The sequence below is a fragment of the Lipophrys pholis genome (assembly GCF_963383615.2).
Source record: "Lipophrys pholis genome assembly, chromosome: 2".
Classification (NCBI taxonomy): domain Eukaryota; kingdom Metazoa; phylum Chordata; class Actinopteri; order Blenniiformes; family Blenniidae; genus Lipophrys; species Lipophrys pholis.
Genome location: NC_137636.1, coordinates 29,659,653 through 29,687,124, shown reverse-complemented (window position 1 = coordinate 29,687,124; position 27,472 = coordinate 29,659,653). Strand labels below are relative to the sequence as shown.

Genomic DNA, 27,472 nt, shown 5'->3' with positions numbered 1-27,472 from the left:
AGTGTAGTGGAATGTAGTTGCCATTAGTGGGAGTTGAGTTGACGCTGGCTAACAGCTAGCCTGCTATGGTGAGTCTGAGCTGAGACGCAGAGGAGAGGGATGAAAACATGCCTCACTTCACTGTGGTACCAGTGAAGGATCAGGCTCAGGCCAGCTACGACAGCCTGGAGGGGATTAACTGGGTTGATTACAGGGATACTGGACAGGACTACCCTGATCATCAGGACACTGTCAGCTCTGATGGTGAGTCTCACAATTTCCACACTGCTCTCTATCTCTCTGATTGAACAAAAAGTGGCTCATCTAAAAAGTTTTAGAGTTGAGAAAGTTTCTTAAAAGTGATACCTGATGGGCTAGACCCAGCAGAGTGTGGTTGAGATTAGTTTTTCTCATGGGCAGAGAGTATTATGGGCAGCTGCTTGAATGGTTACCATGGCAATTCTCCAGGGCCAGAAGACAGTATATACGTCCAGCGGGCAGGTCTGTTTCTGACAGCTCACTTTAGGTGAAGTTTGAGAAAGTCTTTCTCTGTTTAATCATTCTAAATGAGGTTTTCTCACGCTTGTTGGACGAATCTGATCACAGAGACACACAACTTAGGGAGCGCTAAGCAACAAAGGGGAAACAATGAGATGGGTGAGAACCGAAGGGGGGGGGGGGGGGCACAAAGGGGGTGGGGTTGGTACTGCCGCCACAAGAAAAGGCCTCAAGTGCTTCCACGCACAAAAGATGAAGCTCTCTTTGTACCAGAGGAGGATGTCCTTTCACAGAGAGGACTAGATTTCTCCGTCCTCGCTTGTCTGCCTCAGCATGTCTCACACTATCACCCGCCTGGATTTTTTTTTCTCTCTCACAGTGTTGACACAGAAAGAGTGGGGCCGGTCTCTCATGGAATAATGAAGGGGGGGGGGGGGGGGAAAGACAAGGAGAGCTGCAAGAAGTTTGTAGCCCGGGGCAGGATTATGTGAAAGTAAAGTTTGTGTGGGCTGAGGGAGTGAGCCTATTGGGAAGCAGAGTTTGTGTTTAGAAAAGACACATACTAAAGGCGTGGCTTTCAATGAAACACCAAAAGCTGTAAACGGTTCTAAATAAAATCTGCGAGGATCACGGTTCCCTGTTTTTTAAGAGTTTAGGAGTTTGTAGTGAATGAACCAGACTTGTCTGGGTAAGGGAGACATGTGCTTCTGTGTGGTTGTGCATATATGTATGAGAGCATCAATTTGCAAGAAAACATTACCATGTAGATGAGATGAGACACGCTTCGGTGAGCCAAGGGCTTAAAGTGGACTGATACGTGAAGCATAACAAGACAGATCCTCTGCACATGTTGACCCAGCTGCTGACTTGTATATGTCTGGAATGCGTGGAAGTCGCCCAATCCTTCTTCGTGATGTTCATGCATAATGGCAATGGGAGTTGGAGCTTTAATGTTACTGTTAAAAGTGGCTTGAGTGTTGCCTGAGCCATACTTCACCCCGCACACACGGGTCATGATGACAGAGAGAGAAAAACAGATGTCCTGAAATAACCCTCAAGGTTTTTTTGGGTGAGTTCCCCGCAAGCCTGTAACTGTTTAACCCTGTCTTCCCGTAGTCATAATTCTTACGAACCCACCCGAGAAGAGCTTTCTGAAGTATGTGAACAACAACAAGCAAAATAGTGGACGGCCGCGGGGGTGACTGCAGGGTGCTACAGGTTGGAAGTGGGTGTAAGAGGGGAGAGGAAGCAATGAATCATGATTTAGTGCAAAGGGCAAGCTGTGTCATAAGGTTCAAACAAAAACAAACTTACAAATAGCTACTCATTTCATTTCATTTCTACTACCTTTTTTTTGGTTTGAAATCCAGACTTATTTCATTAATGTATACTGTATGTTCAAACTTCGATATAGAATGAAGGAAAGCAAATGTCCTCAGAATGTCCTTGTGTCTTTAGATTTCCTTGGAGATGAAATTGGGTGGGAGAGTGGTCACAGTGGAAAAAAAGCAGGCTGGATGATTTCATCATGGGAGTGGTGTGCTGGGCTGTGTTACATGCTGTATATCGCAGTCAGGAGCAAGGAAGTGGCACAGTGCAGACTCTGTCTCAGGCCGTGAAGTCAGCACTGTTCAGCACAGGACACGACCAACATTGCGATCTTTGTAATAGGCCTCTGCTTCAAACCAAGAAATAGCATCTACATTTCAGGGGGGGAAAGCGTGTTACTCCTACTGCTGCAGAAAAAATGAAAAATCAGCTTATATCTGTATTTCATTGCAGCATTCAGACTTTGCGACCCATAATTAAAGTCTTGTTGTCTTTGTTTGTACAGTTAAACCAACAAAACCAAAACATTTCTCAACTTTTTCTCTTACTGGGATTTTCAGTGCACCACAACCCAGAACTGGATAAAGTGGTATACTGTAGAAGACCTTTGAAGTTTTGCAAACATGTTGAAAGTGACGTTTTCATGCTTTGTCTATCATCTGTCCTTGTACTTGTCTAGTTTCCATTTTTAATAAAAAAAAATTGTCATTTGTGTTGTGTAACATCAGAATTCAACTGTAGATTTTTATTAATCCTATTGAGGCTTTGAGGTTTGGCAATAAATAGTGACTGATGTGCAGAATACTGTTGACATCCATGAATTAATAAAATAGCACATAATAGTTAAAAGTTCCTTCTTCTGCAAATCAGATGATAACATGTTCCTAATAAGGGCCAAATGGTGGGGTTGTGGTTCGCACTCTCACCTCACAGCAAGAATACCTCATGTCAGAGTCTCGTTGGTGGGATTTTGCATAATTAACCCACATTTGTGTGTTTCTACGGTATAAATACAGGTTTACGTGATTATCTGTCTTTGTTTTTGTAATGGTGGTCTTGTGAACCGTCAAGGGTCTCGACCCTGAACTGTAGTGGCTTGGTGTAGAAAATCGATGGATTTATAGGCGTTTATAATGACCGATGACATGTTTCATTAATATTGATAAAGTGACTCACAGTGAGAAGGTGTGGGTTGAAATACTGGACTGGGACCTTTCTGTGTGGAGTTTGCATGTTTTCCCCGTGTGCAGTTCAGTTAAACTCGCAGGACAGAAGACAAAAACTACCACACTAAAATGTTCTCTTGAGCTGAATGTGTGCCAGGAATACACAGTGAATTGATCCACTGTTAACATCAATCAACAAAACCTCCTGCACCAATTTCTTCTTGTGTTTCTGGGGAGTGTAACAGTTGTACTGTGCCTCCTGTAAAGGGGAAACGATGTGGCCGCGCAGTGCAAGCTTGTCAAACTCAGCAGGTCCTGGGGAGTTTGTGCAGCGACTGGTTTATTTGGAGAACGTTACCATGTGTTGCCTCTCTAATTCTGGAGAACATGGCGATCATTCCTGTCAAGCTATCTGGGATGCCACTCCGATAGGCTTCCAGAGATAAACACTTTTTTATGAAGCACAAATGTGGCGCTGATGACAGAGTTACAACAAAGTCAACACAAAACACTGCACATCTTTATAGGCACACAATGGAAACAGTGACAGTTCCATGCATACTCAGTTTGTCTTTCCTTCAGTTCATTTGAATGTCTGGGAGAGTGTAGGGAGGTTTTTGTTTTTCTTTGGTTGGTAATTGCCATTGGCTTCAGCTCCTGTTGTGTTTGCGATCTGCCAGAGTGAATTACAAAAAATTATATGTACCATTTGGGTCTTGATCTTTTTAATACTTCTTCAAAGATCATTGCAAGTGGGATCCTGCTTTGATTATTTATCACACACAACTTTTGCCAGTGTAATCAAATGTTATTTTGGTTCGATCACCTCATTCACATGAGAGGGACAACAGGGCTGCAAAACATCCAGCAATAGAGCCGGTTGCTGCATGGATTGCTGTACTTCTCCGGTCACCAGAACGGGTCATTAATGACAGCCGAGTGAGCCAGGTGCCATTCAACATGAATGTCAGTTTACTGTAGACGATAGTAATAATCTGTAAAGATAAAAAAAAAAGTATAGCGCGACAGATTAAAGGCTCGCTGTGACTATTAATTGAAAATCAAATGACAAACACCCAATTACATACTAGTTTGAACGTCACATCTGACCTCATGACCAAACAAATTGAAGTCCAGTATGTAACCCTGTAAACACGTTTTCCCGTCTGTAAACACGATTTGGCAGGAAAAGTGTCTTCTTAAATATATTCTCTTTATTAGATTAGACAGAGGTGTTCAGCCTGGGAGCAAACCTGAGTGGGGAGGTAGATTTCTAATTTAAAAAAAAGAAAAAGAAAAAAAAAAAAGCCCTGTCCCAACACATTTTACTGAAGCAGGGCCGTCTGCACATCAAATGAAAGCACACACATTTCTGCAGGCATCCAACGATGGCATGGTTATAATTCAGCTTAATGTCCATCGCTATCCACGGTCTGCAATCAGCGGCTCTGGAGCCTTTGTAGCGCTACTGGCTCTGTGAAGATTTCACACATTTATATGCAAATAAACAGCTGAAGCGGCTAAAACAGTCAAAATTGCTAATATGGCTAAAATCCCCAGAAATAGTAAAAAAAAAACTGATAAAATGATTAAACCTGCTAAAATAGCGACTAAGCTAAAATAATCTAACTTGTCACCATTCATATAAGCTTGAACGTCAGATACAGTTTGACATTTAGAGTTGCTAAAACTATCCGATAGGCTCTTTCGGTCAGAAAGGTTGTAAACTCCTGGTTTGTACCGAGCTCACACAATTATTACCAGGCCACACAATAAAACCTGACAAGACTTTTAATTGCCGGTGAAAAACAACAAGTCATCCACAGAGTTTAACTGTCACTTGTGTAAGCCATTTGTTGACAATTGTTTTATAACATGAGACAATGCCTCAGTGGCAGCATTTATCAGTCCAATATGACGTAGCCACACATATCAGCGTTGGCCTTCTGATATTTCAGAACACTCTATCAGGAGAATTGTTTATAACTCACACAAACCTTTGCAAAGTGAGGAATGAATGAGCCAGACACACTGGTGTCTCATATTCGTCTGAACATCTTCTTTCTCTCCCCAGCGAGCCTCTGGTATCACTACTAATCTAATTCTGAAGAGGTCGGGTGTGTCAAATGGCAAGAAGCTAAATCTACTGGTTTGAAACTCACAAGTCAGTAGCATCATGTATAAAACGTGTTTAAGAGAGGCAACATCTCTTTCAACTTTCAATTGCAAAGTGTTTGAAGATCTTAGCATCTCCAGTTCAGAAATGTCAACTAACAGATTGTGGTGTTATCTTTGGATGCCACATACTCAAGTTAGTAGTAAGTGCTTAGGATCGTCAGGCCTTCAAACAAAGTGATTCTTTAGAAACTCCCGAAGCAGACGCACGTCATCCTAATCCCGATGTCGGCGGTTACAGGTCTAGGGAACAAACATGGTGTTTTGGTGATTTCTCCCATGAATTAATAAGTACCAATCATCTGTATGGACTCTGTACAACTGATTTAAACTGGGTTACAAAGAACTTCCTGCGGTGGATTTGTTTATCCATTTGCTTTCCAGACACTGACTTCACCGTTTAGTTCATTTTGTATTTTAGGAAATTGCTGCACGATGCACCCCTTCCCGCCCACCTTTACCCCCCGAGGTCGTCAGACTGAGCTGCCATCTCCTCTCATCATTAGTGCACATCAAGGCTAATATGTTTTGCTCTGGGGCTCAGCAGGTTGGCATTCCTCAGCTCTCTTCAGATTCAGCTCCACGGGAAACTTCGCCATTACAGTTAAAGTTGGCCCATCGCTGTAATAGAATGACATTGGTTGTTGCCACAGGCTAGGGAGGAGAGGGAAGTTAAATGGAACAATGTAACTTTAGTAAACTGCAAGGAACAGTGTAGTTTGCTTTTTGAAAATGGGCCTTGTTTTCTTGAATGAAGACGATATACCAAAATGGTAAGAATAGATTCATACAGTTTGATAGAAAATGTAGCTTCTATGTTTATAATAGATGACTACGAGCACCTTTAGTAGCCTTATACTTTATTCTAACACTCGCAAGCTTCTTCTATCATTATAAAATGTTACTGTTATGTTTTGTAATGGCAGTATTTCAAATCATTCATCTACAGTGTTTGGCATCTATGCACAAAGTTCTATCGAAATAAAGATACAAAAAAAAAAGAAAAGAAAAAGAAATGATCACAAAAACAAAAATACTTTCAGTATTTTTCTGCTCAATGTCCAAATATAAACCGTAGCGAATGCTACCAGATTATATCCTTGGACAATCCTTAGTTACAATGAAGGAATCCTTTCAGTTTTGGTGCAGTGTTAGTAACTTCTGTCCTGCCTTCAGTTTGCACCCATGAGGTAATCATGTCTAATAGTGATCACATGTTTCCAGGTTCACTTGGACGTGTCCTGTTTTCATAGTAATGCAGCATGACGTTAGCCTAGTGACACACACAAACACACAATGACAAAAGAGGGGCTTCGTTTTTGTGCTTCTTCAACTCCTCCTCATGAGAAATGAGTTCAGGACAGGAAGATATTTAAATAATGTCAGCAGAACTGGAAGAGCTGGATGCTTCATTAGCTCCTTCTGTGTCTCGCACAAGTAAACTTCTTGCACTTTTGTGTAGTATGATGTACATTAATGTATTGTTGACACTGTGACTGCAAAACTAGGTGCTTGTGTACAAAACTGAATGAGCCCTTGTGAAGAAATCCTGCACGGACAACCTTTCTCCAGTAGATAAAAAACCCAAAACCTGCTCCAGTGCAAACAGATGCATTGAAACAGGTTCCCAGGTGTTTACACTTTCACCTTTATATCGTGTGAGCAGCTCTCAAGCAATCCAGTATAGTCGTCCTAGATGTGCCGTGAAGACAGAAGACAGTAGAAAGAAGAGCAGTGGGTATACAGTATATGCACGTTGCATTAGCTTTGTTTTTTTTCCCGCACACTTACCCAAGCAACACGCCCTCCAACCAGGAGTAACGAGGTGAATATTCTTGCCAACGAAGGCCACATAGAGTGAGCTAATCCGGATGACTTTTGTGCCTCTCTCAGTGTAAAGTCTTAAATGTGTATTAAACAGGAAGTTTTAAAAAGAGGCCTTTTGTAAACCCTAAGAAGCTAATGGACAGTAATACTGTTTTCCATTTATAATCGGCTTTAAAATGGCAGGGTTTTATTTTTTTTTATTTTTCATTTTTCTTTTTGTTCTTTTTGTTTTAATTGAACATTGAGAGGGCCCCACAGTGGTTCAGTGCACTCACTTCATACTGAGTACTGAGTACTTTGGGGCCTTCACACATTCGGCTCCAGCAACCTGAATTCATATCAACTCTAGAAGATTGATAGATGGTGTCGATGAGGGGTTTCTGCAGCACCTGCTTTGTGGGTGTTAAATTCTAGATCCTCATTTTCTTCTTTGCAAAGATTCCTTGAAGAAAACTTAAGACTTTGAAATTATTTGACAACTGGTCAGGAAGGATGGATTTAGATGTGAATACAACAACAATATCAATGTCAAAACATGTCAGTTATATTTTGAATGTTGTGTTTAACTGTTGCTAAAGTGTAGAATTAGTAGCACCCAGACGTATCACAGTGTATTTGTTTTTCCAGGAGTCGGTAAATAAAGTTGTCAGTCTTAAGCCTTGAAGTTATAATTAGCTCAGGCGCTCCTGTGTCACTAACTTATCACAGAGAAAAGTTAAAGAATGGATGTCAGGGTTATTATTTCTGGCTTAAAATCACTGCTTTCAATCAAATCAAACTTTTGCTGTCAGAAAGGAAGTGAAACTTTGAGCTAAATTATGCATTATTTATTTATTTATTTTCATTTTTCATTGTCACACGTCAGCCTTAAACGTTTGATTCTACACAGGAAAAGTCTTGAGAAAGTAAAAGTCGTAAATGCCCACAATGATACTCTTCCAGAGACACTCCCTTCCGCAAGTGTGTTCTAACTGCAGCGCGCTCTTTCATCTTTTTGCTGGAGCCGTGACTGGATTTGGAGGCGGCCACACATGACATGTCAGCGCACGTTGCTGTAAAAGCCTCCGCTGTACTGCGCTCGCAGCACGACTCCTGCGCACCTTCATAACAAGCCAGTTAGTCTTTAATCTTTTCAATTAGGCATTTAATGTGTGGTTATTAACAAGAGACCCCCACCGTCACTGCTTATTGTTAAACTGAGTTTTATGTTTACTGTCCAAAAAAAAAAAAAAAAAAAAGAACAAAGAAAACTTGGTGGCTGAACTATTCTTGGTGTGAGGGCAGTGACCTTTAGAGCTCAGATTGAGGGGAAAATGAGTTGCTTGAGTTGCTAGTGACAAACTTTTATCCGCGGCTGACTCATCATTGAGATAAAGCGTGTCAAACATACAGCCTGTGGGACAATACCAGCCCACAAGCGAGACCCAAAAGGATGACGTCGCAAAGTCTAAAAATAAGATAGCTACTATAATTTTTCAATAAAATTTTGTTTGTTGTGTCCAACTGTGATGCTTCTAATGCAACTCTACCAAGAAACAGAGCAGATGATATCAGTGTTGTAGCAGTGAAAACTAACTTATTCAAGCAAAAATATCATAAGTATTAAAACTATACCATAGAGGTGTGTTCATAAAAACCTGCATGCTTTTGCCCACATTAGTCTGAGTGGAAAAAGATTAGCAAGCAGGATTTCAGATGTTTTTTTTTTTATGTTTTTCATCATTAATTTAGGTGAGTAATGCATCATAGGTGAGCATTTTTAGCAATTAAACAAACAAAAAACAAAACATTGGGACTTGTTAGCAGTTATTGGCGTTCATTTTGTGTGACTGGCCCATTTGAGGTCAAAGTGTGTGTGTGTGTGTGTGTGTGTGTGTGTGTGTGTGTGTGTGTGTGTGTGTGTGTGTGTGTGTGTGTGTGTGTGTGTGTGTGTGTGTGTGTGTGTGTGTGACCTGTCATTGACTTGCACAAGTGTACACTGCAAATGTATTTACATAAAGCCAACACTAGGGGGCAGTGTTAGAATTGCTTTCCACTCCTCAAAATCCTTTTACACTTAGTTGGACAGAAATTTGGCTTTCATTGCTTCCACTCATCACCTCATTTTCCCCTGTAAAATCCAAGCTTTAGTTTTTTTATACAAATAATGTGCCATTATCACATATTAGCAAACATTGTTTAATTTTTGAGGCATTTGCAGCACCTGTGCATTTTTCCTAATTGTGTTGCATAGCTCTGGCTCTTGCATTGATCTGGAAGAATAATGTCATTATACATTGAAATAATGTTTTGATTATATGATATTCAAAACATTATGTCCATTAATACGCCTTCAACCCAACCAGTGACCTCTAAGGCATGTTTGAAAAGTCACGGGTTATGATTAGGTGTTTATTAATTAAGGTGAGATTACATCCGCAAGTCATTTCGAAGTCCTGTGAAGTCTGTGTGTGGATTGTGAATGTTTCCTCCCACTTCCAACGGCCCCCTTCAGTGTGCACTATTAGTGAGATCAGTCCTCTGAATGAGTTTTCACCCTGGGTGGATGGGTGTCCTGGATAGTAATCGACAGCTCCCTGAGCTGTGAGGCTGATAGTGCCGCGAACCAGACTGCACACGGTGCATAGCTATGCTCACCCACCGTGATAGCAGCAGCAGTGGGACACAGAACACAGGTGAGTGAGGACCACCGCTGACATTCAGCCTGTGCACAAAGCTGGTGTCCTCTGCACAGCTGACACCACTTTCTTTCTGGTTTCATGCCTATTTTGCAAGTCCTTTGTTTGTTTGTTTTCTTGGAAAATGAATGTGGGATCCATAATGCCACTGTTAAAGTTTACATGCTCCAATAACCCAAGGTTAGGCAATCTCTAGGTAATGAGGTGTGAGAGCGTGCCTCTCAGTGTTAATGTGTGTGCAGTAAAGTTTGTGCTGCTGCTTCACATGCAGTAATTGCCCCGGACGCTGTGCTCATCTGTGTTTCGCTTCTTTTTCTTCAGAAGCACAATTTTAATGAGAGTGAAATCTAATCATATGCCTGTTTATCACCTGGACGTTGCTTTGTCATTCGCCGTGGCTTTTAACTGAAGCTGTTCACTTCACTTTTCCCTCCGTGATTTGTGTTTACTGCTCAGAAGAGATGATAAGAAGATGAGATGTTTCAATTAACAGTAAAAGCTGGAAACGAAGCTGCAGTTAATATTAATTTCTCGATGGGGATATATTTATTTTTTTTATCTCATAAAGCCATACTTTTAACAATCCTTTTAATCTTTAATTTGATTATGAAATGCCTTTTTAAATCTTGCAATCAAGCAATGCTATTTTATTTTTAATGCTAATTCATGGCAGTTTTATCATGCATCCATCAGTGCTTGTTAATTTCTATTAACGGCTTGCATAGAAAAACAACCACATGTTGTCAGTGATACTATCTGCCCGGTCTGAAAGAGTAATTTAGAACTTCACCAGCAAAACGTGCTCGCTTGGCTCAAGCTAAAATGAGTTTACTGTTTCTTTCTTTCATTCAATAGGACATGGGAACCACAAAGAAGACAGCCCGTTTCTCAACAGCTCTGATTCTGCGAGCAAGAAGAATGACTTCTATGACAGGAACCTGGCCTTGTTCGAGGTTTGATCTTACGACTTTCCAACAGCTCCCGCTGAATGACCGGCTCTCGTGAGTCTTGTGAAATGAACCTCCGGCCCCGTTTCTTATTTCTTTTCTCCCAGGAAGAGCTGGACATCCGGCCAAAGGTTTCCTCTCTGCTCAGCCGCCTGGTCAACTACACCAACATCACCCAGGGAGCCAAGGAGCACGAAGAGGAGGAGAGCGCCGAGGCCTCGCGTAGGAAGACCCCCAAGGTCAGCAGTCAGAAAAAAAAAAAAAACGATCTAAAATCTCGGGCACACACTGGCTCACTGTTATAGTCAAGTATACAATGCACGGCTGGCTCGCTCCGGGCCTCAATAACCAAGTTATTAAAGCTTGTTGACTGAGTGTCTGTGTCTTTGTACACTCTGTGGTTAGACTGTGCCCCTGTAAGAGTCTGATACGAGCCAAGGGCTGATAACACGGCTGACCTTTAAAAAGTACATCAATCTATAGTAATGATCAATGCACTTGTTTCCTGAAATGTCATGCTCAATACTCCCCTCTCTATTTGCTCTCTCTCTCTCTCTCTCTCTTTCTCTCTCTCAGTCTCCCAACATGGGCACTCTGATGGGCGTCTACTTGCCGTGTCTCCAGAACATCTTCGGCGTCATCCTCTTCCTCCGACTGACGTGGATCGTGGGCATGGCCGGCATCATGCAGTCCCTGCTGATTGTCCTCATGTGCTGCTCATGCGTTAGTTTGCCCACATACACACATCGCTGCACCTCGTTACGCGAGTGGGGTTGCCTCAACCCCCTTGTGAGGGGCATGTGGCGGCTTTTTATCACGAATCAATTCACATGTTACATAAGCAGCAGCCAGTATGTGTAGACTGTGACCTCTCTGGATGGAGTGACAGTGGAGTGAGTCCTAAAATATAAAGATAACTTGCGTTTCTTCTCTCTTCCCACCGCAGTAAGGGTATGATAGTGTTTTAATGTAACGCCAGTACTTTGGGCAGTAACGCAGCAGTAACTGAATCTTATCTTAAATGAATAACAGTTTCTGTGAGCGTATCGCTGTTGTTTGAGCTGCTGTCTCTCCTGTTGTAAAAATGTAGCTTTAGCCCTTGCTGGAGCTGTCGATCCACCAGAGCTGTGATTTATTCTCAGTCTGAAATGATCTGCATGTTTGTAATGAAACATGTCGTTGCTATAGGATCGTCAATCTGTGGCTTTTAAGAATAGGTGTGATGCAGAGTTCTACACAACTGCATTCCTGCATGAGAACACTTATAGTTTAAATGGCTGTTGTTGTTTTTTTGTAATAATAACTGATTAATTAGAACGGACTACAATAACATGTGTGCACCAGCATTTCACTTCCAGCTTATTGATGTAGCTTCAGCTAAACCTAATGAATGAATCCATCATTAACCTGACTCCGGCTCAACTAATGTGTCACAGTAGACTACTTCAATAGACCATCAGGAAATCACAATTGAGAGAGAAACTTAAAAGCAATACATGAGTTACTTCTCCAACTAACTGGTCTGTAAAGCAAACTACTTTGTAAAGCAAAATGAATAACTCTGATCAAGTGCTAATTAACAGTGACTGGCGTGACACTGCTCCTGAGGGTCATTGTGTTATTTGAATGGCTTTCTGTTGATTTGATTTTATGTTTTTCTCACTAATCTACCTTGATATCCACCTTGCATTTATACAGAAAACAGCGTCAGAAATATCACTATTTTAGCAATTATCTGCACATTATTGAAGTGAATTTATTTGAACGTACAAACAAGTGATAAGACATAGCATTCACATGAACACTAAAGAAATGGTTCACACGTTCAGAGGCGGCTTACAAGGGAACATAAGTTACAGATTCTTAATGGATTGGTTCAAACGCATACTAAATATACAAAATCGTATTGTTGAAAGAGATACTCATCGTTTAAGCACAAGCGGTTTGTTGTACTCGTTGTGTGTGAATCATTAATGCTGATTTTCCATATTTTTTGGGATTCTTTCACAGACGATGCTTACGGCAATATCAATGAGTGCCATTGCTACTAACGGTGTTGTCCCAGGTAATATTTATATATACCAAGATGTTACTTGGTTCTTCTCTATGTTAAAATGTATGATCCTACATTTATACTTCACTGATTTATTATCAGTTCTGTGAATGTTTTGGTAACTCTGTGCAACCCCCCCCCCCCCCCCCCCCCCCCCCCCCCCCCCAATGACCCAGAATGTATCAACGACCCAAATTGTTCTACTCAAATTCAAAATATAATGCAGTAAAAACCTGCAAGGTAATAACTGGTCGATAATTCAACAAAAGTGCTGAGAACAAAATGTAATAAAAAACAAACTGTAATGAAACCCAAAATGTAATAACTGGTCTATAATGTAACAAGATACTGAGCCCAAAACTTAAAAAAAAATGTACCATTACATTACGGGTCAGGCCAAATATCTTTCTCTTAATAGTGTAATGATTTTTTTTTAACGTTATAAGTTGAGTCAATGATTAATGGTTTGGACTTGAACTTGAACTGCTTCACTTTCAATAACACTGAAAGAGTGAGTTCTAAAAGTTTGGACTATTTGCTTATACATATATCTTGATACAGTTTATGGTATTTATGTATTAATGCTGTTGCCCAAGTAATTCTTAGTCTTCTGTTCTCTTTCTCTATCTGTAATCTACTTCTCCAATCATCAGTACAAAATAATGTATAGGCATCAAACATATTAAGATCACATTTAAATTTTGGTAAATCTTTTTATAGCATTTATCAGTTATTACATTTTGGATTTCATAAAAAAAGTGCTTTATTACATTTCGGACTCGGCACTTTTGTTACATTATCAACCAGTTATTGCATTTCGGATTTTACTACATTATATTTTATAACAATTCAGGTCGTTGTTACATTTTGGTTGGTTGTTACGTATCGAGCTCTAAAGTTGTCGAGGCAGTTTGCGTCGGCGTCATTACAGTATGACTCCAACTCAAATATGTTGTTTGATTTAGATTTTTTGTTTTAAATTGACGCTGAAACAGCTAGGGAAACGTTTGCTCTAATATTTTTGCACTCGCAGCCAACAGAGATTTAATGTTGCGTCCTGTTTGCGCAACACAAATTAGAAGCCTCCTACAAGCTTTAAATGTATAACCGTTACCGTTTTCTTTTGTAGCCGGAGGTGCATACTTTATGATTTCACGCTCTCTTGGCCCGGAGTTTGGAGGAGCTGTTGGGCTCTGCTTCTACTTGGGCACCACCTTCGCCTCTGCCATGTACATACTGGGGGCGATCGAAATCTTCTTGGTCTGTTCAAACATTATTCTGTGCTTAAATTGGTCACATTTGCTTGCTACATTTCATAAGCTAAATGCAGTTGCAGTAGTTTTTACATAACTCTCATATCATTCCCTCTCCAGAAATACCTACTCCCTCAGGCAGCCATCTTTCACGCCACGGACTCCCACGGCAGTGACAGTGCCATGCTCAACAACATGCGTGTATACGGCTCAATTTGCCTCAGCCTGATGGCTGTGGTGGTCTTTGTGGGAGTCAAATATGTCAACAAGTTGGCCTCGCTTTTTCTGGCCTGTGTCATCATCTCGATTGTGTCCATCTATGCTGGAGCCATCAAGTCCATCTCTCATCCACCGGAATTCTCGTACGTGTTGCTGCAATAGACAGCTTGTGATAGCTGTTAAGGGAAACCTTCGTGTAAAATTAGAATTCGATGGGGCGAGAGAGCATTCCTTTTTGAGTATTATAGATGCGTTACATATTTTTGTATTGCGCTCCTTGTTTTCATATTCTATTTGTCGGTTTCCATCTGCTACCAATTACTTGCTCACAAAGTGATTTTGTGCCACAGATCATTCCACAGCCATCAAGGACATTGCGAGCAAATAACTCTGAATTGATGGCTGTAATAATACAAAAGAGCTCCGTGGTGATGATTATGAAGATGTTAGAAGCAGATATGATGGCGATGTACGTCGTAACATTGTCATATTTTCCATTGTTTTATTGCTGTAGAATCTGCATGTTGGGCAACAGGACTTTGGTGAGAGATCGCTTTGATGTGTGTGCAAAGACTGTGATGAACGGCAACATCACCGAGCCCAGTCAGCTGTGGGAGAGATTCTGTGTGCCAGGAAACATGAGTAGCGCCCAGTGCGACGACTACTTCACCCAGAACAACGTGACAGAGATTCAGGGCATCCCTGGACTGAGCAGCGGGATTATAAGAGGTAAGACGGGCACATCATATCGTTATTACTATTTTCTTTGCATGTCCATACGTCCAAACATCCAGCATCCATCCATCTTCCACACATGAGGTTGCTGTGGCTCCATGGAGAGCAAAGAAGTACAGTCACCCCTGTCCCCCAAACAAGTCAAGCGATATAATCTCTCTAGTCCTCAAGACAAGGAGAAACTTTAGGGTCTCCTCCAAGTTCTCTATTTACCGCCAATCTGAGATGACAAGGAGTCACTCAGATGGTTAAGCTCTTTAATCAGTCATAAACTCATGTCTAAGCTGCTTGTATCTGTGAATCCAACTCTTTCAATCATGACCAAACGTTCGTGACCATAGGTGAAGGTGGGGGTGTCGATCTACCAATAATCAGAAGTCTTTGAAGCTTTAGCTGATTACAACAGTTCAATGCAGCGACCACATCGCTGTGTTGAACTGTGTCGACTTTCTTTTGCATCTTGTTCATCTCACAAAAGTGAGACTGTCTCCAGCGGTCTTCGTACATTTGTTTTGGGATTTTGACCATGTGACAGTTGAGTTCATAATAATCACTACTCCTTCGTTTTTCCTAAACTTCAACTAGTTTCTGTAAAATTCCGAGTTATATTTGGTCTCACCCCCGGCTAGCTCAGTTGGTAGAGCATGCGACTCTACCAAGGTACTGGGTTCATGTCCCATGCTGGGCGCCACCTTCCCGTGGGCTCACCACCTGCAGGAAGGATCTTAATTGGTGCAATGTGATCTGGGTGACAGTGCTCAGACCGCGACCCGGTAACGGATAAGCGGGAGAAAATGGATGGATGGATATTTGGCCGCAATATTACTCAGAAATATGACTCCTGATACAAACCAGGCCAACATGTAAGGGACATTCCTCAGCGTAGTTACCCTGGTGCAGATAAAGCAAAACACTCCCTTGACATGAATACTACCGACAAATAGTGAATACGTCTGTGATTAAAATATTTATTAAATTCATCAAAGATACATTAATTGCAATGTAGGAAAATATGTCACCTGTAGATGCATGAGTCTCTTGTCAAATTCGCATACTTTACTATTATTTTTTGGTCACTGAGAAAAGAGCAAATTTTCCATTTATCACACAAACTGAATTATTGCAAACATTTCATTTCATTTTGAAAATCAAAAATACAATATATTGCAATATTCTATTTTATTTTATAATACACTATTATATCTTAAGATCAGATCTTTTTCCTGCTGTATTTTCAAGAGTTGTGTGATTCGTTTCTGCTGCAGATAACATGTGGAGCGACTACATGCTGAAAGGGGAGATCTTAGACAAGGCAGGGCTGCAGTCAGTGGACACTCACGGTGCCTTGGAAAACCTGTACATGTACGTTTCAGCAGACATCGCTACATCGTTCACACTTCTGGTGGGGATCTTCTTTCCATCTGCTACAGGTACAACAGAGTTACAATGCAAGACAATTCCATTCGACTTTATTATCAAGCATTTTTCTTATTTTTTTTACTTCCTGTAAAACATAGTTGATGCTGTATGGTAAATGCCTAAAAAAAAAAAAAGGCCACTTTTTTATCATCTTGTAGCTTGAGAGTATGAGGTGGTTAAATGGAGGTGTAAATGAAACAAGAAGGAATCATTAAACCTTTCCCTGAACTAACCAGCAGGTGGCATTATTGTACAGCCTCAAATCGTCTGTTTCCTCTTTCGTTCTGTCTGTTGCAGGAATAATGGCAGGCTCCAACAGATCTGGAGATCTCAGGGATGCTCAGAAGTCAATCCCCATAGGAACCATCTTAGCTATAACCACTACTACACTTGTTTGTATCCTCACTTTGCGTGCGCAACCTTCTGTCGTCCTAGAGAACTGGAAGCAGATTTGAAATACACGTTTCTGTGCAATTGAACTCCTTGACAAGTTGCATTCAGATATAAGTTCAGTTGTCCTGTTTGGATCCTGCATAGAGGGAGTCGTCCTGCGGGACAAGTAAGTTCAAATGAGTCCATGGGAATACCTTTTTTTTTTTTTTTTTTAAACAAATGATTCTTGATCACAGCCGTCAGTCACATTCAACACTTCTGTACTTGCAGGTTTGGTGATGCAGTTAGAAAAAACTTGGTGGTAGGGACTCTGTCTTGGCCATCTCCGTGGGTTATTGTCATCGGTTCCTTCTTCTCCACTGTTGGGGCGGGTCTGCAATCCCTCACCGGAGCTCCAAGACTTCTGCAGGCGATTGCCAAGGACAACATCATCCCCTTCCTTAGGGTGGGAGAGAACACTATGAAACACTCTTCTCCTGAAACCTTTGGCATTGTGTGAACATCACTATTTCATGGTGTTCATATGTAGTATTCTCTTTTGACAAATAATCAACAGTCGTGTTATCCCAATGATGACGTTGACCTGCAAACTATAGGTGGAAAGAGTAAAACTACTTAAGTGAAAATAGCACGGGTTTGCATTTTTTTATCGTATTGTCAAGCAGGCATTCAGTTAAATTTATCAAATGTACATATAAAGCAGGGATTTCCTCTCTTCCTCCATGATTAACTGCAAAAATACAGCTAAAGTTTTGAATTTTACTTCAAATTGTGGGAGTAATCTGTAGCCGCTTGTACTTTAAAAAGATGCAAATGAGACTTCAAGGTGTAGATTTCTCTCAAGTATAAGTACATCAGTAAAATTTAGAGGAGCATTCAAAATTAAGAAGGAAAAATGGATCAAAATGCAAGTATCCCAAAGACTACTACTTAAATACAATATAATGGATCATTTTCATCATTTCCACCTCAACTACAAACCATTCAGCCCCAGTGTATTGTTTCCTGTGGTGTTGCTTCTCATCATGTGAGTGTGGTGTCTAGATCTGTCCTCGCTTCTTGTGAACTGAAACACAAGCTGCCAAAACAATGAGGAACCATCAGTGCGTATGGAAACGCTAAGCATAAGACAAAATAACAACGATTTGCATTTGATTTGCAAACTTATCTGATAAGATGGACAAAACAAACAAGGAATGCTGTGTGAATAATTTGGAGCTTCTCTCCCAGGTGTTCGGTCATGGAAAGACCAACGGAGAGCCGACATGGGCGCTGCTGCTCACTGGTCTCATCGCTGAGCTGGGAATCCTCATCGCCTCGCTGGACATGGTGGCTCCCATCCTTTCCATGTACGCCTTACATACACACACTCACACGACTCATGCTCTCGTGTCAAAGTGCACTCACACAATCAAGCTCAATCTTTTTTCACCAGTAGCCTCACAGTTATATATACTGTATATATACTGTATATATGTATCTGCTATACCGTCTCATTTGTGTGGTGCTTTTTTTATCCTTTGTAGGTTCTTCTTGATGTGCTATCTCTTTGTGAACTTGGCCTGCGCAGTACAGACTCTCTTACGCACACCAAACTGGAGGCCGAGGTTCAGATATTATCACTGGTGAGTGAAGGCAAATACCACATAGTTTCACATATTTGTTTACACGTTCTGGCACACTTTACATAGTTTATAGCTTTTGCAGCAACACTGTTTTTCAATTCAGGCTGATTTAACTATATCATATGAGGGAGGTTTGTTTAGCCCTTGTTTTGGCGCAGACCCCTTTTACTCCTATGCAAACACATAATTCCAGTCTTTATGTGTCACGCCCACAGGGCCCTGTCGTTCCTTGGCATGAGTATGTGTCTGGCTCTCATGTTCATCTCCTCATGGTATTACGCGATCGTGGCCATGGGCATTGCCGGGATGATCTACAAGTACATCGAGTACCAGGGGTGCGTCTGAAATCTAATCAGCCATTCGCTCGTCTTGCAATATTAAAATCTTATCTTTGTTTGTTGTGAGTGACCTGTGAGTATAAACATGAGATCGTCTCTTTTTTCGAAAAACAGGGCTGAGAAGGAGTGGGGAGACGGTATAAGAGGACTTTCCCTGAGTGGTGCACGCTATGCGCTGCTCAGACTAGAAGTAGGACCGCCACACACCAAAAACTGGAGGTATGACTCCACCAACACCCTTTAGGTTTTACTGTTTAATACTGACTATCTGCTTTAATTTCTATGTTTTAATACAAAGGTTCACAGAGTCGGACATGACAAGAATGTTGGCAAAATACATAATGAACTGTCAAACGCGCGACACCCAATTGTGACTACAAACTTTAGACACTGCCACAACTGAACAATATATCTTTTATCTACTCTTAAAAAGTGTTAACATTTAATGAATATTTTAAATAATATATCTTCTGGTACTGCTTCATCATTAAGTTGAGTGTCCCGGGCTGCGGAAGCCAATCCCAGTTCGTTCTTTAAGAATGGTACATTATAGAAAATGATGAAGAAAAAAATGTACTACTGTGAGATGAGATGCCAAAAAAATCTCAAAGTCTAATACTGTATATATCTTTTATGATCTAATTAAAGGAAAAATAAACCTTTACTATCTTTATTGAGATTCATGGAATAGCTAAAAGAAATCTGCAAATTCCTCCACTATTACCTCCAATATATCCTGATGTTAAAAGAGCCACTTTGAGCTCGTCTTTGACTAAAATGTGAATTACTTTATATTTAAATAGATGCAATATGTTTTGTTAATTTAAACATTCAAGAGAAAATTTAATGAAGGGAAAAAAAAATCCTGAATTTAAACGATCAACTGGAAGATTCAGTGTGTCAGTGTGTTTGTTAACATTTACTTCTGTTATATGTGATTCTGTTATTATTCGTTCATTACGTCTTAACGGACGATAGAAATCCGCAAATGATTAAACTGCAGACTCTGTAAGATTGTGGCTCATATTCAGTTGAAGGTCTGCAGGAGAGAATAATTGATGAGTACAAAGTCCCACCTCTAATTTATCATCTTTCCATGTGTCCTGCTGACAGAGACCAGTCTTCTTTTATTAGACGATTACCTGCAGTCAGTCAGTCATCTCTCTCTCTCCCCCACTCTCTCTCTCTCTCTCTCTCTCGCTCCTGTTCTACAGTCACATCTCCCTCTATCTGACCTGAGAGGAAGAAGCAACCTTTTCGTTAATATCTCTAATACAGCCTGTTGTTGTCTTTATTTCAGACCTCAGCTGTTGGTGTTGTTGAAGCTGGACGAGGACCTCCACGTGAAATATCCCAGGATGCTCACTTTTGCATCGCAGCTGAAGGCAGGAAAGGGTTTGACCATCGTGGGCTCCGTCGTGCAGGGTAACTTCCTGGACAGCTATGGAGAACTGCAGGCAGCTGAACAGGTAATTGCTGGAAAGGGACCGACAATATATTGTACTGTCCTCTATTGTACTGGGCCGCTGACTGTGCCAAGGGTTATTGTTAGCCCAGGCAGTTTTAAAAAACACAATGAAGCGTTGGTTTCTTTCACAGTCAATGTCAAAAGTCTGAATTGTGCATAACATATTATTTTTTTTTTTTGAAGCAATGGCAATACAGTGTGTAATTTCACTTATTTAAATGTTGTGTGGGTGGTTACACACAGTATTTCATTGTGACAAGTTATTTCAGGCAAAGCAATAGGAGCTGGTAAATTAATTGAAATGTGATGTGTTTGGTGAAAACTCAAAGATGTCTGCTCATTGTTAATGTGAAATAATGTTTAAGTAACGTTCAGTTCACACTGGACTGTATATACTATATTATATATATATATATATATATATATATATACTATATCAAAAGACATCGTGTAATAAGGTGTGGTGCTCTGCATCGAGCTGCTGAAGGTGTATAAGTGCAATTTCAGCGTTTCCATTGTGGTCCAAGTGGTTCCAACGGTTTATAATCTAAACCGAACGATTCGCACATCCACTGCTCACTGTGTTAACAATACATTTCCACTTCCAATCCAATTCCAGGCGATCAAGAATATGATGGAGATCGAGCGCGTTAAAGGTTTCTGCCAGGTTGTGGTGGCTTCCAAGGTGCGCGAGGGCATTGTCCATCTGATCCAGTCCTGCGGTCTGGGTGGGATGAAACACAACACCGTGGTGATGGGCTGGCCGTACGGCTGGAGACAGAGTGAAGACCCCCGTGCCTGGAAGACCTTCATCAGTAAGAGCCTCAATGAAATTCCAGTCATACAACATTAGGGTCAAAGCTTCAAGGGTGTATATGTCGGTACATCTTCATTTTTGGCTGATATTGGCTTTAGAAATTCTATATAAACGGGGTTTGATTTGCTGTAATTGCAACATATATATTCTTTTACATAGCGATTAGCGCTACTTCACCAGTAGACTAGACTAAGTCCATTTACTAAATTAAGTAAGGCAGAACTGACACATCTCATGAATTGAGAGGGAAATCTAAACAATTAACTCTAAACTCACACTCACAGCATGTCTTACTAATTAATACAATTTACTATGGATTTTCCGTGCTTTCAAAATTAAATATATTGTAGTAAATGGCAGATCCATGGGCAAAGAATGACGTTTGTTGACAGGAAAATAAATGCTGTCTCTGCAGCCAGTGCAACATTATTCATGGCCTTGTATTTACATTTCTTTTTGCATTTTGCAGTAAAATTGTTAAGCTTATTGTTTAATCCTTATTTTAACTTTTCATGTATTGCTTTTTTTTTTTAACTATGTCCTTCCCCCCTGTCTTTGATAACAGTCTGGACCTTGTACATAGGTATCAGAGTAAAATCAACTTTTTATCTGCTGCAGTCTGACAAACCTAATATTAAACCTAATATTTTAATCATGGTAAAATGCCTGACTGAATAATCTGAGCCAATTATGATCTAGTGAGTTGCTGCTTTTCAAAAAAGTACTTCATTTAAGTGTGTTGATTCAGTTTTGTTTATAAGTATTGGTTTAAAAAAAACAAACATTTGGATTGATGATGTATTACTTTCACTCCAATGATACTTGAATCTCTCATTAGGTTTTTAAAACTGCTGGAAACATATCAGACATCTAAAAATCTCACTTTTGTTTGTTACTGCGCTCATCATTCATTTTCCAGATATTCATTAGTAAAAATCAACATTCACAGCAAACAAACAGTGTTCAGAAGATGTACTACAGTACAGAAGAGTATAAGGGCCATTGAAGAGAAAAAAAAAATTTGCAGGCTAAAAAACCCAAAAAACAACTTCATGCACTTCAGAAAAAGTCGAAAATCAAAGTCGAGATTTTTCTTTTTTTCACGGAGAGACGTCTATCCATCCTTCATCATTTGCCCGTAGATGTGAAATCACATTAAATCACGTAATTCTGACTCTATAGTGTTGCTTACTGCTTACGGACATGTGATGATTTTACCCAGGATTTCCTTGATTAATAATAACACATTTTATAAGCACCCCAAGAGCCGTGCCTTTGTCCTTATTTCTGGACGAACTTCCTCAACAGAACAACGCTGCAGGCTGCACAGTCTCCTATAGTCCTGATACTGATGATAACTGTACTGTGTTTATGAGCTAAATTCTGTCATGAAGTGTCTTTTCACCACTTCATTAAACCGCCTGCGATGCATTTTGTAGAAGCGGTCATGTGGATGGACGGACTTGGTTTTTCTGAAGTGCATGAAGGTTTTTAGTTTTTTTTAGCCTCCGAATTAATTTTTTTTCTTCAATGGGCCCTAATACTCTTCCGTAACTACAATGTGCTTAATGTACAGTGTGTAAATTCCTCAGCCTGCATGTTGTGTTTCCCGCCCAGACACAGTCCGCTGCACCACCGCCGCCCACCTGGCCTTGATGGTGCCCAAAAATGTCTCCTTCTATCCAAGCAACCACGAGCGCTTCACAGACGGCAACATTGACGTGTGGTGGATCGTCCACGACGGCGGGATGCTCATGCTGCTGCCTTTCCTGCTCAAACAGCATAAAGTGAGATGACAGAGCTCAGTATACATATATGCAGATTCCGCTTACAATGATCCCGTTTCAATGTTTTCACTGCGTCGACATCGCATGTGTTTGCCGCGTTTTTCATACACAACACATAGAATAGTCCACGTTGTGCTTCAGTTTTAGTCAGGAAGTTTCCTTTTTTAAGGAGGTTCGTATCTATTATCTTCAGTTTACATTATGCATGTTGACAAAAGCAAAAGTTTTGAGCCTCAAGGCTATATCTGCGTTTTAGGTGTGGAGAAAATGTAAGATGCGGATCTTCACTGTGGCCCAGATGGATGACAACAGCATTCAGATGAAGAAAGATCTCGCCACGTTCCTTTATCAGCTGAGAATTGAAGCCGAGGTGGAAGTGGTGGAGATGGTAAGATTTCTCCTCACACAACAACAGCTAACTTGAGACAGAAATGTAAACTGACAGGGAAGTTTTCATTTCTTTCTTTCTTTATTTTTGATAGAATCAACTAAACTCTAAATGATTTTTGCCTCAGAAGTTAACGCTGCAGCTCGAACCCGATTCAGTTGAAACCATGTGACTTTTATTTGTTCAGGAAAACAATACTTCACTGTCACATTGCCGATCTGTCACAGGCCTGTTAAAGTCAGTAACGTTGTGTTTCTCCGATGGGACTCCAGCACGACAGTGACATCTCGGCGTACACCTACGAGCGAACGTTAATGATGGAGCAGAGGTCCCAGATGTTGAGGCAAATGAGGCTGTCCAGTGCAGAAAGGCAAAGAGAGGTGGGGCTTTTGTTTTTCTTTCCATTTGCTTGTTTTGCATGAACCTGAAAATAAGCAATTTGCAGCTGTAAATGAATAATTAGGCCTCCGTACCAGCAACAGCTGTGGACTGCAGGCATTTATTTTTCAGGGAGTCGTTTGTGGAATTCATTCTCATTAATACAATATCTCAGGGATGCCTTGTGGGAACTTGATTACATTTGGCACAGTCTTTCACTCCCACTCCGTGATTCCATTATGATGGTTCACCTTCACGTATGTGAGGACTCATCTTCAAACTGTGCATGCATTTTCCTGTGAACTCCAACATGAACAGGTCAGATTTGGTTTATTTTATTTTATTTTATTTTATTTTATTTTATTTATAAATTTTGGAACATGTACAAAAAACAGAGAAAGAAACAAAGAGAAGCAAACAGACTGAAAAAAGACCAAATGTTTCCTTAAGACAAAGCATTATAGGTTACTAACATTCACAAAACTTGTAATTCTTCATACGAAAAAAGTGTTTTTTTTAGCAGGACACTGCTGCTATGGGACAACAGAATTGTGAAATCTACATCAGATGTAAATTCTGAATTCTTTTCACTTTGCTCATTGGTGGAATCAAACAACAACAATGCAGTAATATTAGTTTTAGCATCAATAAATTAACTATGTCTGTGTGGCCTGCAGGCCCAGCTGGTAAAGGACAGACACTCATTGGTGCGCATGGGGAGTCTGTACTCGGATGAGGAGGAGGACGTAGTGGACGTTCCTCCGGAGAAAGTTCACATGACATGGACGAGAGAAAGGTGCGAGGCTGAGAGGAGGAACAGGAGCAACGCCCCGGAGAACTTCAGAGAGCTCATGAGCCTCAAACCGTGAGTCCAGTCGAGATGTTTTCAGCTCCGCGTGCGTCCAACTGACTTTTGTCGGCGTTGAGCTGAATTTAAACTTGTGTCTTTCTTGGTTTTTGTCCAGTGATCAATCCAACGTGCGTCGGATGCACACGGCCGTGAAGCTGAACGAGGTGATCGTCAACAGGTCCCATGACGCTCGACTGGTGCTGCTCAACATGCCGGGGCCGCCTCGAAACGCAGACGGAGACGAGAACTGTATCCTTTACCTTTAAGGGCGCCGGGAGGTGGAATCTGTTTCTCTGTGAGCAAGACGTGCTCTTCTTTAACCTCCTGTGCCTCAGATATGGAGTTTCTGGAGGTGTTGACTGAAGGCCTGGAAAGAGTGCTGCTGGTGAGAGGCGGAGGGCGAGAGGTCATCACGATCTACTCTTGACCAATGAGAGACTGCTTCTCCATACATTCCACCTCTGGATAAAACACAGGTTTTTTTGGGTAGATGCATCATTTTTTTACACTTTTGTATGAACGTTTATGTACAAAAGAGGTTCATTCTATTCTTGTAGAATATTTGGATGTCACGGTGTACATATCTACCTGTCCGCTCTGTCTTTACAAATGAAAGCTCCCTGACAATTTAATGCTTGTTTGTCAAACAACATTTTTTTTTCTTCTTATTTATAGGTCGCAAACACTTCATAAATCTTTATTTGACAACTTGGCAGACAGAGCTATTCTGAGTAACGTACGTTTTGATAGTGTATTGTTAATATAACCCCAGAGTTTTATCCCTCAAACAGCTCTTTTTATCTTTGGATTATCTTGGAGGCACACGCTTATTTATTTATTTATTTTCCCCACCGACGTTAGAAAATGTGTTCCTGCGGGTGATGTTGGCTGGACTGTATGAGTGGGCGCAGAATTCGGTTTGTAAATATGGAGATGGAAGAGATCATGAAGAAAGTGATAATTTATAATTGTGTTGATGTTTTGGGAAGATATTTGTGTTTTGTTTTGGGGTTTTTTTTGATAAGAGGACAAAAAAACAACTGCAGAATGGTCTTTAAACTGTAACGTTTGTACTTTTTATTTTTAACCAGCCTAAAAAGTTTACCAACTTGAAAGAGAAAGAATTTATTTAATTAAAACACGTGTTTCTCTTCAAACTTAACTTTCATACTAAAGATGTTGGAGTGAATGTTTGTGGGTTTTGTTGTGGTTTGTAGGTGGCTTCTGGATAATACAGAACAATCGCAACTGGGATTGGTTTTGAAAGAGACTTGTTTTGGGTTTTTTTAAATATATTTTTTAGAGAGATCAATGAAACGCCAGATTGTGACTATTTAAAAAAAAAAAAAAATTAAATTTTTTCTTAAATGCCAGTGAATTCATATTTTAGAAATACCTTTGTGTATGGTACATCTACCAGACTGATATGAACACTATAAAATATGATTTTTTTTTTTTACTGGAATTAAATATGAAATAACGTATGTAAATTGGGCTACTTGAAGTGGTAGATGGGATAAGTATGGTGTAAGTATCCTCTCTTCTGCAGATTTTTTTGAAGTTAGGAGCGATAAAATCTAAAAAAAACGTCTGAAAAAGATTCTAGAGTGAAAGTCTCATGCTAAGTCGCACATCTTTATTGTTGTCTGACTTCCTAATGAATTCGTTTTGCTAAGCAGCCATTAAACTGGTATACAGTTTGTGTTTTGACGACACATTTTTTTTTTGTCTTGAAGGAACAGGTGGTTCTCATTCGATTCAAGTGCTGAATTCAGTTCAGACACGTTCATTTTTCACGTCCAACTTTTCACAGCTTTTTGCGATCGGGCCTACACGACACTGTCTGCAGCAGTTGTCTTGACTGAAGGACTCATATAAGCCAACTGTGTCTTCTGTGTAAGGCTTACACATAATACTTTAAACATTAAAACACAAAATCAGAAGGCAGCAAGCGGAAGGCTTTGAGTGCTTCATCCCTCTTAACCTGCTGTCATCAGTCACCCAAATCAATGTTTTATCTTCAGGATTCCTTGGCAGAGTGATACTCTCTGAAATTAAAAAGTTTGTTAGCAGTATTTTGCTCAAGTTTTATCACAGCTCTTTCGGTTGTGTAAAAAATTAACATAACCACCTCCAGGGATCTTACCCGTGTAGAATCCTATCAGTTATGTTGGCACTGAATACTGAGTCTCTGTTTTCACGGCGCATTTACACTGAGTTGCTTTGAGTACCTGCTGTTCTGCTTTAATCACTTGGTTTTAGTTGTTTTCTTGTGTAGACACTGCAATAATAAATTTGTCTGTTCAGCAAATTAATTCAGAAGACAATGTCCATGAAGTTTTGTAAACCTCGATGTAGTCATGTCAGGCTATAAGATGAATAAAGAAGCAAACAATTGCTTTTCAACCTGTGGGCCCCTGGACTATTTTGTCGAAGCACAACATGCAACTAAACACTGTCCACTGCCGGGGGTGTCGTGGTTTGTTTTCCTGTCCCGCGGCAAAAACACCCACCACAACTTTAAAGTGTCCAAAGGGGTTTGAGGACATTCGCCCTGTGATGGAGTCCAAGGTGTACTTTTTGCCTTTTACTTGTATTGATCAGCTCAAGCTCCAAACAAACCTACGCTGGTTGAAGCAGGTATAGAAAACCACCAGTGGCGACGCCAGAGGGTTTTTTTTTTGCTGGTGCTATGGGGGAGCTCAAGCTTTCAGTGACGGAGCTGTCGAATTGAGGGATCTTCACTTAATTTCTTACAGTAACACCGGAAATATGTTACATGCAGTTATACTGTCATACACATAAAGTAAAAGCTCCGCTATTAATAAACCAGTATTATGCGACACAATACGTAAGATATTTAGTCAAAGTTATAAAAGATGAAGGGTTTACAAGGCTACCACTTAAAAAAACACCACTGAATGTAAACTTTAACACAACATGTCACTGATGGAGCCTCAACAGCAGCAGGAAGCAGCAAAACGAAAAAATAAAACCAAAACTTTTCATTTCGGCCTCACACACTAACACCCTGACTCCTGCTGCCAGTCACCAAAACCTCCCCTGAAAGAAAAATATTTGGGTCAATGGATCAAATGACATATTAAAAAACACGTCATAGAGTAAACCAGGCGTCAGAATTCGGATCTC

The 27,472-nt window shown here is 40.5% G+C and overlaps 1 protein-coding gene across 1 annotated transcript; it reads left to right on the top strand.

Moving 5' to 3' along the window:
- slc12a4 (solute carrier family 12 member 4) lies at positions 1–26,731 on the top strand. The gene is made up of 24 exons (XM_080458584.1): positions 1–243; positions 10,508–10,605; positions 10,707–10,838; positions 11,176–11,322; positions 12,610–12,664; positions 13,782–13,912; positions 14,026–14,267; positions 14,639–14,853; positions 16,125–16,289; positions 16,576–16,674; positions 16,780–16,837; positions 16,942–17,116; positions 17,902–18,020; positions 18,198–18,296; positions 18,512–18,631; positions 18,749–18,853; positions 19,935–20,103; positions 20,722–20,917; positions 22,537–22,706; positions 22,963–23,094; positions 23,367–23,474; positions 24,150–24,337; positions 24,438–24,571; positions 24,658–26,731. Exons 1-24 carry the CDS (start codon positions 108–110, stop codon positions 24,747–24,749), a joined length of 3,285 nt encoding a protein of 1,094 aa, XP_080314710.1. The 5' UTR covers positions 1–107; the 3' UTR covers positions 24,750–26,731.
- Positions 26,732–27,472: the final 741 nt, after the last annotated feature.

Bases quoted from the DNA above. Each gene is read 5' to 3' on its own strand.
- slc12a4 (XM_080458584.1), top strand. From the start codon at position 108: ATGCCTCACTTCACTGTGGTACCAGTGAAGGATCAGGCTCAGGCCAGC. The intron at 22,707-22,962 runs GTGAGATGACAG...TCTGCGTTTTAG, and splicing joins TCCTGCTCAAACAGCATAAA to GTGTGGAGAAAATGTAAGAT. The intron at 24,338-24,437 runs GTGAGTCCAGTC...GTTTTTGTCCAG, and splicing joins GAGCTCATGAGCCTCAAACC to TGATCAATCCAACGTGCGTC.